The following is a 16325-nucleotide window of genomic DNA, read 5'->3' as shown; positions in this document are numbered from 1 at the left end:
TGTACAGGGTGGCCGATAACGAGTTCTGGGTAGTTCGCGCCGTGGTTCTTTGGTGTCTAGGCGTAGAAATAATTCGAGGGTGGTGTATATCAGAACAATCAGTGATCTCATGTTAGTGATAAAAATGTTACAAAAAAGCTTTGATCTAAAGGTGCTAAATATGCTTATATTTTATTTCTACGACGTCGAATATGAAATACTCAAAAAAATTTACTAAAAAGGATTGAAATCTCTAAAAAAAATTAACTTTTAAAAAAGTAAAAAGTTAGGCAAGTTTGATATATTTCGCAACAAAATTACAGATTGAAAAGTACTAAGATCAATCAAACAAAGTCAAGTTTATTATATTTAATCGTGATGAAGCAAGGAACAACTCTCAAGATAATTACTACGTAACTTGCCATACCCGTTTCATTGTACTTATGGTGTTTGTATGACGTTCTAATACATAAAACGAAATTTTAGTTGTTCACCAATAAACAAAATTAAACGGGCATGGCAAGTTACGTAGTAATTATCTTGAGAGTTGTTCCTTGCTTCATCACGATTAAATATAATAAACTTGACTTTGTTTGATTGATCTTAGTACTTTTCAATCTGTAATTTTGTTGCGAAATATATCAAACTTGCCTAACTTTTTACTTTTTTAAAAGTTAATTTTTTTTAGAGATAGATATAGACTTCAAATTCTGGTACAAAGCTATGGTTCCATACCACGACACCTTCGACCTGTTCTATGAAAATTCAACCGGATCAAAGGGCGAGGTCGCATGTCATGAACCATTGACTTTACGTTACAATGACCAGGGTGAGTTGATCAGAATAGAAAATCACCTAGATACAACGTCATACCTCAAAATCAAGACCATCAAGACATACGACGCGTCCGAGGGATACATCTCTATGATGCCGACCAAGAACGGTCGGATGATTGTGCTAAAACACCTGGACTCCGATTTCCAAGTGGTCAAGGAGTCGATCATCGAGCCTGCTTTTCATGACTTCGATCACAGAAGCGTCGTGTCGATGACCAACGACAGTATCAGCATTTGCCACAAAAATACGAAGGAGTACCACGTGTCGGTTAGTCGATACTGCACCGAGAGCTGGTAAAAAAAAATGTTTTCTGCGAGTTCTACGACGGCAAGGACCTGGATCGACGAGCCATAATCCAGTTGTACGAGACGAACGATAAAATGGACATTGACGTGCTCAATCTACTCAACGGTGATGTCGCTGCTTTGCGAGCGAACTACCCTGATGATTCTAGGGCGGAATATCACATTCATCGCGTTTATAAAAATGGAAACACGGCTGAGGCCGCTCGCGTTGACTTTCCCGCCAAGTATCGTTTTATGAAGATGGTAACGATGAAAGGAGGCAAGGTTTGCTTGGCTGGTAAGATATAGAGCCATCCGAAGAGTCAGACAAGGTTTATCTTTACAATATCAGCGTTAAATGTATCGATATCTTTTCTATTCAATAAATATTGTGATGGCGCCGGCATGCAATTGTTGGATGTAATATATTATAATGTATATATAATTATCAATTGTACAAAATTCTACCAATAGGATTTATAGAAAAATATGTAAAAGTAAAATAATAAAATATATATATATATATATATATATATATATAATTATTTTACCGTAGGCAAACATAATTGTAATTCTGTAATATTATACGTAACAAATAAATATTTTCGTCCTATGCCGTTTTCTGTTATGATACACACAACATGGAGAAACCAGAGTGTCGCGAGAAGGCTCGCCACGCTGCGAGACACTGCTGGTATACGTATAACACCTGCAAACGCTTGTACTTACCTCTTTAGCACATATCAGTAAATATGCTATTCAACCCTTGCCTTACGTTTAGCGTATAACAAATAAATATTCTTATCCTACTTGACATAGCCACGACGCATACGACAACATTGAACTACCAGTCTCAAAATACGACTGCAAGGGCTTTTGAAAAAACACGCGGTATATTCCAATCGGGAGAAACCGACTGTCGGGAATCCCCGCGCCGCGAGACACGCTATATAGGTATACTACTGGTATTATAAACTCGGCAAATAGTCGCTCAACTCTCGTTTCTGCGCTGTGCAGCGTATTCGGGCGCTACGAGGAGGAGAGTGGGAGTTTCGGAACTCCCACTTACGTTTTTTGCTATACATGTGCTATAGAGCCCGTCTGGTCGCAGTTAAATAATACCATTCCACAGTATACAAAGCCGCGTCAGAAGCATTCGAGACGCCTGCGGGGTTAGGCGTCGAAAACGTGCGTGCAAAATTTTAAAAGATTATAAAAATAAGCTGTGCTTTGAGTTATACGTTAAGAGGTAGGTGAAAATTCGTATAGGCAGAGTTGTTTGTATAGCGAATAAAATTCGAGAATTTTGCGCGAGAATAAAGTGTTCCCGAAGATATAGTGGTGTATTTTTAGACTGCTCTCCGAATGATAACCTTAACTGTCGATACTCGTGTACGTACATTTGATGTAGTTGTAGGATGGCTACTGTAAATTTAAGTGCTATATCGAGATATTCAATAGAAAATGCACGTGCGCACCTTGTTGTCATTGGCAAAAAAGATTTGTTGTAACTAAAAACTAGCAGAGTTATTTTATAAGTTTTTTATTTTTAATTTTGTACAAGTCAGTTGCCAGATCTTTTAAGTATTGTCAAATGCAAACGTCGATTGTGTAACAGCGTAACTTCACGTGTGTGTGTGTATATATATATATATATATAATAAGACATAATAAGACACGAAATGTCTTTTACTTCCAGAAAACTTGAACTCAAAATGTCAAGGCGAAACTTCGTCGCTTCTCTCGTCTGCTTCACTTGTGTTCTTCTCTTCTTCTACCTCGAACAGCTGCGAGGAGCGAAAGCCGTCGAATTCACCAAGACATGGTCGACCGATTTTAAAAACAAACCCGAAATCATCAAGTTCAACGACGAGTATCTGGCCGTCGTCGTTCACAAAAACTTGATCAACTTGACGTCGATCGACGGCGTTCAAAAGTATGCCTGCAAATTCAGCATCCCTCCCAACAGAACAGTCGGACTCTTATCCCACCCGATGGTTCTGGGCAACGGTAAACTCGTAGTCCATGTGTGGGCAATGGATAGCAACTGGATACCGGGTTCCAAGGATTTAATAGGAATATGGGACTTGTTTATAATCTTCGACCCGCACGACTGTTCGAGCACGATGACGATTGAAAAAGACACCGATTCCATGAGGTACGAATTGCAACAAGTCATCCCTTACCACGATAAATTCGACCTGTTTTATCGGGAGCATACAAATAGACGAGTACCCAGTGGTAGAACGAGCCTTGGCCCCCGGCGGTTCAACGACAAGGGCAAACGAATCGCGATGATAGGCTATCTCTTAGGGCCGGAGCACGCGATGGTCGACATGAAAATAGGGAGCCTCAAGCCAAACGACGCTTCCGAAGGATACTTCTTGGCAAACCTTTCGGGCGATCAAAAGACGATGCTGCTCAGGTATCTGGACTCCAATTTTCGAGAACCTCGGGAGATAAAGGTCTTGCCGAGACTGAGCGCTTTCAGTTTTGACGAGTCCGACGTCAAGGATAGCCTCTGCTACAGCCAATTCGAGAAGGTTCCGAACAATCAAGACTCTGCGCAAAGAGAAAAGAGGTGGGTGCTAAAATGCGATTTCTTCGATAGGAAGTATCCGGATCAGCAAACTACTGTCAAGTTATCTGATCAGCCGGAGAGTCACTTCGACAAATCGCGATTCTCCGTAAGCATCTTGCCGGACGATAGCCGAGTTGTTTTACTCGAATTCAAAGTCTCTCATTTGAACGAGAGTTACAACTACGAGTATTATCTGCAGCGCGTCTACAATAATGGAACGACTGCTGACGAGAGACTGCTCGTAGCTACGTACACCAACGACAGAGCGGGCCAGATGAGGTTGGTGTCTTTGGGAGAAGCCGAGGTCTGCGTGATTTTTATGAACAACCTCGAGACGTCGTATAATGTAATGCTATCGATATTGGCATCGCTGTCTGACGACGTAACTAATGTGAAAGGAAAATGTATCAAAATGTTCTCTTAGTCGTATGTTTAAGCGTTCAGCACTTTTGCGATGCTCACGTTTTACACCTTGAACTGATTTTTCACTACAATGTACTGTTTTTATTTAAGTAATTTTAACTGTTTTTATATGAGTATTGTATTTTTTATACGTTTAGCTTGAATTAGTGTATACAAAAATTTTTCATACACATAGTTGTACAACAAGAATGACTAGTTTAGAATGTATTTTCAAATGTGAGTAAAAATAAGAAGACGTAAACAAAGTGATTATACATTTGTTTTAAAATGTGAATAAAAATGTTGTCTTCAGAAATATTTGTATTCCTACATCCCAGATATACTTGTGCTAAAAACGACTGGGATTCTTCCCTGTCGCTGCAACAAGTGGTTGGTATACGGTGTACAGGTTCGTTCGCGGTCGATGACATCTGGGTCGGGTTTTATATGCTAATGTGAGGATTCTTGGACTCGTACACGGGATCGCTTTGGTGGGGGTACACGTATAAAAGGGAACCAAGCAGCAGTATTCCCTCTGAAAGGATCGAGACGTCGGTTAACAAAGACGTAGGATAATCCAAAGTTTCGGTAAAAATCTCTGCAAAGTATTAGGAGGCTCTGAGAAGTGAGTACAAGTAGCTATTGTAGTACACCTAATGAAATATAACGAAAATGACAATTTTCCGAAGTTGATTTGATTTTTAAAGTGTCTCTTACTGTAATGTAAAAATTGTTCTTGATATTTAAATAAAAGATAATAAAATTTTCAAACTCAAATTAATCGGTTATCGTACGTTATTATTTTTATAAATTTTAGCGTTGCTATTGCATTTTGGCTCCAATTCCGCTTTTATGTCGAATAATATCTGCGTCTCCAATACAATTTCCAATACTTTTTGCATTTCTCGAAACCTCGAAAATTAGTTTACTCAAGCCAATTATCTTTCTTTCAGAAAACGCCAAAATGTCAAAGCTAAACCCACTGTTGGCGTTTTGCTTCGCGCTTCTCTGTTTCTCCATCAACATCGATGCCCAATCGTTGATCTTCACGAAAAAATACTCGATAGAATATTTCCAACTGAATCAAGATTTCGTCGTCAAGTCCAACAATAGCATCATGATCGTCGGCGTTTACAATAATTTTGTAAACATGACGACGCTCGAGGGAGACGTGATAAATATCTGCGAATATTCTATTCCGCCTGAAGAGGCCTTCTTCGGAATAAACGAGGCAGTGGCCTTGGGAAACGGCAAAATCGTTGTTAACAACTGGTTGAACATGCATGAAGTAATCGAGCGGAGCTTGATTGTCATCGTCGATCCCCACAACTGCTCTAGCACTAAGACTCTCGTCATGGTGCAAAAAGAGGGAGAGCGCCTCGGAATAAAGTTTTTAGTCCCGTATCACGATAGCTTCGACCTGTACTTCTGGAACAATACGATCGCTCGTTACAGCGACTCGGGCGAACGGATCCACCTGGATTACCAACTGGACGTAGGGCCCAACAGCCGAGAAGAGTACCTCCGGCCGGTTAAGCCGTACGATCCATCCGAGGGTTACTTCTTCAGTCAGATCATCTATGATAACAGCACGCGGTTGAAACGCCTCGACTCCAGGTTCCAGACGATCAAGGAGACGTACTTTGCACCCGACGTGCGAGAAATCTCGACGACTTACAACAAGGTCAGTTTCTGTAGACAGTACGAAGATCGAAAGGTGGACCAATGGCACAGCTCTTGCTACTTCTACGATGCCCAGAATCTGAGTAGACGAGCTTCGGTCCAGATGTACGGGGCATCGAGTGACTTCCAGCTATCGCATGCCGTGATAGCCAACCTGCCGGATGGTAGCTCTCTCGTCGCTCTCAGTTTTGAACTTGGTTGGTTCGCGGACGAAGGTTACGCAAAGGAGTATTACCTACAGCGAGTCTACGCGGACGGAACCACGGGAAAACCCGTTTTCGTCGATACATACTACAACACGATCGAACATGTCAGCCGGACAAGCATGATTTTGTTGGACGGAGGCGAGCTCTGCTTGATCGTCCAGGATCTTTGGTTTGAATACCGTCGTATGAAGAGAAGGGTCAACACCAAATGTTTCATTTTGGACTGATGCGAATGTGTTTTATTTATTCTTTTATTCAACAAGAGCGACGAGTGAAAAATTCATAATTTTGTAGAGAAGATTTAGTTAAAAGCGTCATTGTCGCGCGGAGAAGAGAGAGTAAAAATCACACGTATAATCACTAGAGAAAAAATAAAGAAATAAGCTGTGATAAAAAATATGTGTTGGAAGCTTAGTTTTTAAAAAGTTTGCGTTTGAAAATAAAGTAGAAAAAAATCTTATATATGTCGATTTTAAACGAAAGCCAGTGATTTTCCTTTTTTCAAAAATTCGTCGGCTGAACTCGGTTCAACGTAAGCGTATCCAGAAATTTTAGTTGTACCGGAAAAATAGAGACTTTCGTTACAAAAAAGATAAATACAAATAATGAAAAAGAATTTTAAAAAATTTCAAGTGGCAGCGGCGTGACTGCTGAGGTGCGTTATATATATACACTATTTTTGTTTGGAGTCGTTCAAATACAGTTACGGTAAATGTAAAGCACATCATTTTCCATACGAATTTTATAAATATAATTATCATGTAAATCTATACGAATAAAGATATTATATCCGAGTTTTTTAAAATACAATAAAATTCTTCTAATTCCTTTTTAATTTAATTGACGATGTGAAATATGAGAAAAATGCAAACGCATAAATAACAAAATCGACACTTTACGAAGCACAGGGGATGCGGGTTTTAGAAGGTATACGAAAATGGGGGCGGGCAAAAGCGCAGTATTATATACGCAGGCAAATAAAGGATTAGAGTGAGAGAAAAAACTTTTTAATAGATATTGAATGACTACAGACTTGCAATGAAGTAAATTTTATTTACTTCTACCGTCGATTGAATTCATGTAACACAATGATCTCAAAATTATGAATACACGTAAACATAAAATCAAAATATCGTCGAAGACTTAAAATGTAAATTGTATGTATTAACGACTACTTAAATTACCTTTTGATAAATAAAGAAATTTTGTATTTTCATGAAGCATGAAATAATATGTTTCTTATGATTCTTCTGTCTTTGTAAAAATCAGCGTAATTTCATTAACAATGGACTCTTAAAAATGATCGCATATTACAAATTATTACAGATTTGTGAAACTAAAACACTACTAAAATGACTACGCTTGCCGCTTACATAAGCAGTTCTACGGGCAATCTTTGCCTGAAACTGTAACTATTTTCGTTTTGAAAAGTCAGAATTTTCGTAGAATTGTTCATACATCGATACTACGCATATCCTATTGCACAACAAATTTTTCTCGCATTTTCAACGCAGTAGAAATAACTACAAACTTATAGCAGATAAAGGCGTACAAAATAGACTAAATTTTATTACCATACTATACGTATAATAATCTCATTATAGATACAAAGATTTTATACAAATTTCCTTAAAGTTAGAATGAATGTATAAAATGATGATTATATTACAATGGAATAAGGCTACGTTAATCGTTAGTATGGCTAATGTTTTACACGCGCATGATGATTTACGATGGATTATTTACAAACGGTCAAAGTACAACAATCAAAGAGTCAACAATAAGTCAGCACATGAGCGATGATCGGAGCCACTGTAACAATAAAATATGTTCAGATTTCATCACACTGTATCTTTTTATCTAAATAAAATGTACATCATCTATGCCTACCTCGGCCAAACTCAGCTTTATAGTGCCATTTTGAAGTGGATCTTTGCTTTCAAATATTGCTGAAATTAAGAATTTCATTAGCACACGAGTTTCGATCTATTATTATACTGTTTTCAATCGTATAGTTAAACTCATACCAAATGCGTCGTTCAAGTGTAGGATGGCGGCAACGAAATCACCGAATCTCAGGGTTCCGTCTTTTCTCATATACCGCAGGATGACGATAGACAGGACGTCTGTGTTCAATTGGAAACCTGAAATTCATAATTACAGAATAATTAATAAAAGTAAACAAATATATTTCCGGTAAAAAGTTTCGTTCTAATTTCTCACTAACCAACTTCGAGCAGCGCATCCCGAAGTCTTTCAGCTTTCAGAATTCCAGTTTTCTCCTTCGTATGGTTCTTGAAAGCCGTTTGCCAGAACTTGAGGCTGCACATGAGATCTTTGAAATCGTTGAATTTCATTCTCCCGCTTCCCGTGCTCTGTTTCGATCGTTAAGGAAAATACTTTCTAAAGCTACATATAGTGTAATTTGCCTAATTTTTTTCACAACCATAAAAGGATACATCCATTGTAAGAATGACTTGTCGACAGACGTCCATGCAGGCGCAGCTCTTGATATAATCTAGAAGAGAAACAAAATAATTCAAAATCAGTCTTCGAAAATAAACCGCGTCAATGTTAAAAAAAAAAAAATACTTTACCATTAGGCAGACAAGCCTCGAGTAGCTCCTGAAGCTCGAAGGCGTTGACCGTCCGGTGCTCGTCGGCGAGCTGGAGGAAGACCGCCTCGTACTGGGAAAAGCCCTTGCCCTCGAGAGGCGGTGCCTTAACGATCGCCGACTTGAGCAGCGACGGCGGCGTGTCGAGTAGTCTGCAGAGATCGAATCGGGCGTTAATCAAGAGGCATACGATCATTGCGTGTATCGCACGAGACTTTATTTAACACGATGCTGTAGCTGGAATTCGAGATCCGAACGACGATAATGTGTCCCTCTCGATTTATCATTAATATCTCGTTAACGCGATAAAATTAATCCAAAACAGGATGAGCCCGTAAACGAAGCTGACCTGCTGTACAATCTTTAACCGGATAATCTCTTCGGTATTATTCAACGATCTCGCGGAGTCGTTGAACAGGCTGAAATTACGGTTTCGCGCTTTTTTCCCCTGTACACCCGATGCAGTACCGCCTCGACATTCCGAGCTAACTAGCAGAACCTCTTTTTTTTCAGAACAACAAAAAACGGACGAATAGCCATCAGCTCGTCGAGTCTATGCTAAACCAAACTTTGATGACGAACACGAGCACCCTATGATATGCAACCGCATATTTACAAGGTAAGCGCACACGTGCGTACGAAATATACTCACTTGAGCTTGAGCGGTTTGCTGCTGTAGACGCGCAGCGTGAAACTCGTTTCCTGCATGGGCTCGAAGGTCGTCGGTATGAGGAGGTAACCACCCTGGTCCAGCTGACACCTGTGACTGACCTGTCGGCTGTTGGTGTATTGCGAGTTGATCAGGGACTTGTTCTTCTTGAAGAACTGCTTGTTGATGGACTCGGTGCTGTTCTTCGGCAGCGCGTATGCCGTGAAACCGATGACCTGCGGAAATTTGGTCACAGGTGTAAGTCGAGATCGAGTTTTGATCCGCATAATATCATACACAGAACTCGCTTACCTTTGGTTCCATGATGGAGTGCTGGTTCAGGGACACGACGACCTCCTCCATCTCGCTGAGTATGAGATGCAGCTGTGGGTTGATGTGGAAGGTTTCTGCGACGATCGTCAAAAAAATCGGTTATCCGATATCTCCGCGTGAATTTATAATCCGAATGTGCAACACGACGTATACAATACCTTGATTGTTACGACAGCCGCCGGCGGTGACGCCTCTCCTCCAGCTTCCCTGGTAGAGCTTCATCTGCCAGGTGTGTTTGCTGTGAAGGGAAGGCTCGTCGCGGGACGTTTCCGCGTCGAGGTGGACGACCTCGAGGTGCGTGAACGTCTTGACGAAGTCCGAGTACGAGATCCTGCAAGCAGCGCAATGCAAATCAGATCGGCTCGATCGTTCCTCTCCGTACACACACACACACACACACACACACACACATATATATATATATATATATACACACACCGCTATGAATATATGAACTAGCTGTGGGTGTGCATATGCGATTACGGCCGCGAGTTGTCCGGTCGACGACCGGTTGTGCGTTACAGAGAGTGAGATAGGAATAGATATAGTAGGAGAACTCACCAGAATTCACCCTCGGCCATGTTGCGCACGGCGAGTCTGTCGCGCTCGACAGGCGGAACCTCGTCCCACTCGAGGCCGCCTCGGGCCCAAGCGCCCACGTACTCGCCGCCTGGGCCCAAGGGGTTGCGTAGCTTCACTAACTGGACCGCCTCGCCGCTGAAGCTCTCCACCTGTTAAGATACGATTATAGTTAGTTGGACATTTTCCTCGTGCGCTTACCGCAACTAATTGCGAGCGTCCGATAAATCCAGTGTCACGAATGATCGACTATTGTCGCGTCAATTTTCTATTGTCGATACACGGCTTGACCTATTTGTCGCGATCGTAAACGTAATGTTTGAGTTAAGATAATATATGAAAATGAAAATTCGAAAAGACGATGGCGATGCGCGCTTGGGAAAAGAAAATGAGACTCACTCGTTCTATCGCGTAAAGCCTGTAATTGATTCCCATCTGTATGCCGTTGGCCAGTTTTTCCGTGCTCGCTCGCATCTGAAAATAACAAGTAAAGATTATATAGTTATGCAGAATTAGTTTGATTTTTTCGCTAAACGTGAAAAATTTGTTAAGTTTTATTTTCATCCGCGATTCCCAAAAATAAAAGGTCGTGCTCGGAAGCGGTTATAACTCCTTCACTCCTTCCCCTCATTAAACTCTCATAACCATCCGATCTTCCGTTCAAGATCCATATGCGCAAAAACTCTCTAATGCAGCAGTTCGATATACAGTATAAGGTATGTATGCGCGCAGATATACCTGCTGCTGACTGTTGTTTACGGTGCAGGTAATGAGGGACGTCATGTCGAGGAGCTTGGCAAGTGCACGGCCGCAACCGGTAGGATCCTGGCGGATAGCTATGCTCTCGGTGATGCCGCCCGTCAGATCCGACAGACCGTCCAGAAGTGTGCCGTATTTGAGCGCTTCGTACGAGCCGTGTAGTCTGTAACGAGTAATTATTGACGTTCGGTTAGTTTTCATTTCTTAACGTTTTTTTATCAAATTCGTGTATAAGGCTCGTATTCTTGGATTATAGTTAAATAGGACTCGCTAGCAATAAAGAATTGTGTACGTACAAATAATATACTGAATTATTAATTTTTGTATAAAATACGTAGGTAACATGTTATTGCTTAATGATAAACAGTTTTTTCAATGCATATTTTAAATTATCTACAGTAAATGCGTCGCTTGTAAAAGGACGTTAAATTTGGTGTTTATATAATATGAGGACACGGCGTTTCATGCTACTATTTTTCTTCTATCACCTAAGTATTATTGCTAATACGTCATGTATTTATAGTAGATTACGCGATAACTCCACAGGTGGCGCTCCTGACTACCGGCGGCACTATGGAACATATTATATATACATCCACAAATATGAGAGCACATATAGGCGTGCGAATTGCGATCACTCTCGCGCCGCTTATTGCACCGGTGGGTGAGACATATATAGATCTATAGGCTGCATTGTTCTTAAGTCTTCTCGACACTCGTTATTTATCCATCACACTACTGCCTGCCACTCCGCCAGTAGTATAATCAGGGTATCATCAGGTGTGTACGAAACGTACGAGCAAATAAAGCAAGATTCATCCTGCACTGGAGAGCCAGTTTAATCCGCGATCGTATAGTTCATGTCATCGGATTAGTCGTTGCAGTACAAAGGTATGTAATGCTTCGTAAAGAATATTTTTTAAGATTAAAATAAAAACAAGACTTATACTTATACACTCAGCGAGTGGTGTAGATTCTAGAAGAATATCGTAGCGTGCGCGGACACGGTAGAGAACAAGTGAGGCACGGCTGCAACAGACGACGAACTGTATATAGGTATATAGGTACTGTAGCGTTTTGCTTTTGAGATGACAGCGTGTTCACATTCATGAAGCTTCTCGGAAAAGCCCTCTAGGTCTTGCGTCTGTCGTGCAATCGTATTCCATTATCAGGTGACAAAGCATCGGTGTATGCAAGAGTCGAAGTTGTTTTTTTCAAGGTTTTGTAAATGTATTCACAGATAATTTACAATTATTCAAAAGTATGAAAGTATCACTAACCTCAATACCCAATATTCTTTATAGGTTAGGTTTGGAATCGATTTGATATATTTTGGGCACAACGATGGCGGACGCTGATGCTAATAAGCAGCTTGATTCAGCTAGGAAAAAAAGCGGAAGAACGAGCTTTCATTCTGAGCAATTTACGTATACCTGGGTAATAGAAGAATATTCCAAGTGCCAGAACGAACAGAATAATTTAGAAATCGTTTCTCCCAAGATAGTCGTGAATCATTCTAATCATAAATATGAATTTAAATTGGCCATATATCCTCTGAGGTCCGATCCAATTCGCGGTGGATCTAATACCTGCATAGATCTCCAAGTGCTCACCTGTCCTAGCAATGAGACAAATGTCCATGTAAAACGTTGTTTTATACGAAAGGACGGAACCGAATATAATCCAGTATCAGCAACTTTTGCTATTAAGAACTGTGCAGTTTTCCAAAATTATTGTATCGCGCCGTCCACCGTTTATAGTACATGTCTTTCCAATGGTAACCTCACGATAAGATGTACATTTACTTTTCGCCGCAGTGTATCCCGCGACAAGCCGGAATATCTGCAGTTAGACGCAGCAAAGTCTATTCACGACGAATTCGCAGAACTTCTTTACTCCGGCAAATTCAGTGACTTAACGCTAGACCTAGGCGAGAAGAAATTCAAGGTGCACAAAAGCATTTTAGCCACCAGAAGTCCGGTTTTTTCAGCCATGTTCGAGCACGAAATGCTCGAGAATAAGGAGAACGTAGTGAAAATCACCGACGTCGAACCCGATATCATGTCTGAAATACTGCTCTTTATCTACGCGAACAAAGTGAACAGCATAAAGGAATTGACGGCCGGTATATTTGCTGCCGCCGACAAATATCAGCTAGAGGCTCTGAGGCTCATGTGCGAAGATGTGTTTTTAGAGAAGTTAAGCCTTGATAACCTAACGGAGATTTTGAAGATCGTGAATAAATACGAAACATGTCCGCGACTTCGTGATGCTGTATTACAGTTCTTATTGATCAATGGAAGCGAAGTTGCTAATTGGAAAAATTTCGATAACGTCATGAAAACTCTCTCACCGGCATTACTGTTCGAGGTAACCAAGGCGGCAATGATGAAGTCTTAAATTTCGATAAACTCTTTACATATGTAACAAAAGTATGATGTTTTTCATACTTAATGTGTATTTAAAAATAGAATGAAGCAAAAATCTTATAAATTGATCATCCTAAAGTTTTTTATTAGATGAATTAGACTATAAAATACTTTGCCGGCAAAGCATTCAAATCTCCCGCGCGCTGTAGCTAAAGAAGTTCTCGCTGCAGTTGCATCATGGGTGAATTCTGTAAGGTGGCGCTTGGAAATCCCGCAGTGTGAGCTATATTTAGAACACCCAGCAACAGCAGTATCACAGAGACTATACAGTCAGCGAGTCAACGATCAGCTGGCGGACGATGCTCCGGAGTTATATACAATAACAAGTTTGCGTTCATCAATAGAGGCTGCGAAGAATAATTTTACTGATATTTTACTCGGTTTTCATTGACAACATTTCTGTCTGAGTAAGTAAAATCATTAAAAATCGTCGCATGTCGGATTGTGAATGCGATTTTATATTAATCAATTCGTTTGTGTGCGTTTTATTTTTAGACAAGTGTACGTACACTTGCTAGCGGTATCCGACGTGCCGCTAGATTATTGACATTAACAGTTTAACGGGCGATATTGTAACTTGTGATGAAACAGTCAATTTTAACCTAGCCTTGAAAATTAACTTGATAACATTATTGTTCTATCAACTTCACAATTTAGATGATTATCTATCGCTTTTTCAGGACAAATTTTATAAATAATAAAAAAGGTCGATAATGCCAATAATAAATTTACAAATTAGACGACACCTGCACCTGTACACTCTGCAAAAACCCATAAAAAAATCCACTCAGCTGTTCCAGGTACAAAAAAAAACTCGAAATCATGGACCGAAAATCCTCCCAAAGCGAATCGCCGACCGAGAAGCACGTGCTGACGGTCAACAAATGGGGCCGAACACGGTTGCAGTTCACCGAGTTCTCCTACACCTGGTCCGTGGAAAACTTCGCTTTCTGTCGTCACCGGGATCCCGGCTACAGCATCACCTCGCCTATTTTCACGGCCTTCAACTACAGCGACAAGTACCAGTGGCAGATAATTCTCTACCCGACTGGTTACGACGTCGACAACAAGGACTACCTGTCGATACAACTGATCAAGGTCTCGAGTCCCGACGACCCAAAACACGCCTCCATACGACTCGCGATTGTCGACAGTCAGGGCAGAGAAGCTTTTGCTACCGAGAAGTTTGTTCTGATCCTCAAGAGCCTCGAGTACGCGCTCGACATCAAACACTTTGCTGGGCAGAACGACGTTTTTGACGGAGCTCTGGAAGACGGCGATTTGACGATCAAGTGCAGGATACTCTTCGATAACGGCGTGTCGCATTTCGACTCGGACACAGAAGCCGACACTGCTGGATTCAATCTCAATCAGAAGATGGCTAGGATGCACATGCATTGATGGGTTGAGAGGAAGAGACTGATGGTATGATGAATATACTGCGAGGCCTTTTGTTTTGCATTGAATTTCGATGAATAATAGCACTGTGTGATTTTTTTTATCTTCGAGTACAAATATTTGACGAGCAATGATTTATCTTTAGGTATATATTGTTAAGAAATTATGCCGATGCATTAGTCACTTTAAATAACCGAACGAAATACGTAAATTATTTATTAAACAGTATATTGCACAATATATTTATGATAGTTATTAATAAAGACTTTTTACTATCTTCAATCGATCTGGACTCTTTTCTTTCTCCGACCAAATTTTTCAATTAACAGTAATATCATTCCATCTATATCGATGTTTAAAAGCATACATGACATTCGAATTATATAAAACCGGCAAAGTTTATAGAATATACAGACCAAGCGACCGTATTCGCATAATTAAAAAGTATCAATATCGCACCATCAAGATTAGATCAGACAGCCGTGACTTTCGCGCCAACCGGTTGCACCTTTCTCCCCATCACCACCACACGAAAACGTTCGCAACTATCAAAATTAATCAACTCGGTCACAATTGTATCTCGTATAAAAAATCAGCTCTACATTAAATTACGCCCAATTACACAGCCATCCTCACACATAACTTTCCACGCGATCCGCATCGGTAATCCTTTTCATCCTATATCAATAAAACTCGTCGATCGAACGGATGTAACAGCATTCAACGTGCGTGTATAATTGGTTCTGCGGTGAAAAGCGTTTGATTCTCGCGTTGCGCAATCGCGTTTCTAATTTCGCGAGAATATAAGAACCGCTAACGCGATGCCTGTAATTGACGGTTCGCTGGTGTGGAGAAACGTTGCGGAGCAAAATTTTGCGATGCAGATTAATAATCAATTGTTGATGATCGTGCGCTTAATGGCCGTGTTATGGGATATAAGTAAGCGGCGTTTTCTTATAATTCGAGCTTGGAAGATATCGCGTGTTTTTCATAGCGATTCGATCTGTTGTAAGATAGATGTATAATTGTATACGGTGGTATCCACGTGGATCCACTTTGAATATCGCTTTTATTTTGCAGTATATACTTTGATTTTCATTCAACTATATCATAAACTTAATATCGAATATCTCCCGCAGCTTTCAAGTATAATCTATGCAAATGATAAGCCAAGAACGCAAAGCTTCCCGCAGTCCCCGCGATGTATCTGATTATATAGAAATCACAATGATCCCCGTATGTACACTCATAGCTTTCAAATCTAATCGATAAGAAAGTTATTATACACACACGCGAGCAACCGGTCGCTCGCTCAAGTCGAGCGGATCAAAAGCGACCTCATTAATCAGCTGCTCCCGAGGATATTATATACGTATATGTATATATATACTGAATGCACTCTGCGCATATATACCCAACAAAACGCACTTTCACTCGCGAAGCTATCGAGAGCCGACACGTGCCGCTCTTATCTGCCACGGATCCTTCTATGTCTCTGGAGAACACGCCCGAGATAAATGTCGGCGATTTATGTGGATAAAATCGAAAGAGCGAAAAACGGAAACCTGATGTGATTGAGGCTGAATCGGTG

The 16325-nt window shown here is 40.6% G+C and overlaps 4 protein-coding genes across 9 annotated transcripts in view; 3 read left to right on the top strand and 1 right to left on the bottom strand.

Moving 5' to 3' along the window:
- The first annotated feature begins 2102 nt into the window (after positions 1 to 2102).
- Positions 2103 to 4399, top strand: LOC100679326. The gene is made up of 2 exons (XM_003425023.5): positions 2103 to 2349; positions 2800 to 4399. The coding sequence occupies exon 2, from the start codon at positions 2816 to 2818 to the stop codon at positions 4103 to 4105; it is 1290 nt and encodes a 429-aa protein (XP_003425071.1). The 5' UTR covers positions 2103 to 2349; positions 2800 to 2815; the 3' UTR covers positions 4106 to 4399.
- A 123-nt stretch (positions 4400 to 4522) lies between these two features.
- Positions 4523 to 7175, top strand: LOC107980540. Its single transcript, XM_016981424.3, has 2 exons — positions 4523 to 4708; positions 5037 to 7175. The coding sequence occupies exon 2, from the start codon at positions 5048 to 5050 to the stop codon at positions 6197 to 6199; it is 1152 nt and encodes a 383-aa protein (XP_016836913.1). The 5' UTR covers positions 4523 to 4708; positions 5037 to 5047; the 3' UTR covers positions 6200 to 7175.
- Positions 6964 to 16325, bottom strand: part of LOC100122333 (calpain-C) — a 47823-nt gene continuing 38461 nt past the window's right edge. The window contains exons 5-16 of the mRNA XM_031931553.2: positions 10887 to 11070; positions 10548 to 10622; positions 10131 to 10300; positions 9728 to 9900; positions 9549 to 9643; positions 9240 to 9472; positions 8570 to 8739; positions 8432 to 8490; positions 8200 to 8347; positions 8000 to 8116; positions 7863 to 7921; positions 6964 to 7784 (exon numbers count right to left, since the gene is read on the bottom strand). Coding sequence (XP_031787413.1) covers positions 7758 to 7784; positions 7863 to 7921; positions 8000 to 8116; positions 8200 to 8347; positions 8432 to 8490; positions 8570 to 8739; positions 9240 to 9472; positions 9549 to 9643; positions 9728 to 9900; positions 10131 to 10300; positions 10548 to 10622; positions 10887 to 11070 — 1510 coding nt within the window. The 3' untranslated portion in view covers positions 6964 to 7757. The remainder of the gene's footprint in view (positions 7785 to 7862; positions 7922 to 7999; positions 8117 to 8199; positions 8348 to 8431; positions 8491 to 8569; positions 8740 to 9239; positions 9473 to 9548; positions 9644 to 9727; positions 9901 to 10130; positions 10301 to 10547; positions 10623 to 10886; positions 11071 to 16325) is intronic.
- LOC100679398 (speckle-type POZ protein B) lies at positions 11540 to 15020 on the top strand. 6 transcript variants are annotated; one of them, XM_031931620.2, is made up of 4 exons: positions 11546 to 11798; positions 11869 to 12126; positions 12212 to 13277; positions 14137 to 15020. In XM_031931620.2, the coding sequence occupies exon 4, from the start codon at positions 14159 to 14161 to the stop codon at positions 14735 to 14737; it is 579 nt and encodes a 192-aa protein (XP_031787480.1). In that variant the 5' UTR covers positions 11546 to 11798; positions 11869 to 12126; positions 12212 to 13277; positions 14137 to 14158; the 3' UTR covers positions 14738 to 15020. The 6 variants fall into 6 exon arrangements, with proteins under 6 accessions (XP_016836634.1, XP_003425073.1, XP_016836635.1 ...); XM_016981147.3 differs by having other exon boundaries at positions 11548 to 11798; positions 12212 to 13743; positions 14128 to 15020; XM_016981145.2 differs by lacking the exon at positions 14137 to 15020 and having other exon boundaries at positions 11540 to 11798; positions 11881 to 12126; positions 12212 to 13746.

Source organism: Nasonia vitripennis, chromosome 1 (genome assembly GCF_009193385.2).
Source record: "Nasonia vitripennis strain AsymCx chromosome 1, Nvit_psr_1.1, whole genome shotgun sequence".
Taxonomy (NCBI): Eukaryota; Metazoa; Arthropoda; class Insecta; order Hymenoptera; family Pteromalidae; genus Nasonia; species Nasonia vitripennis.
Note: the sequence above shows the minus strand (reverse complement) of the source record. Positions and strands in the feature narration are given on the sequence as shown.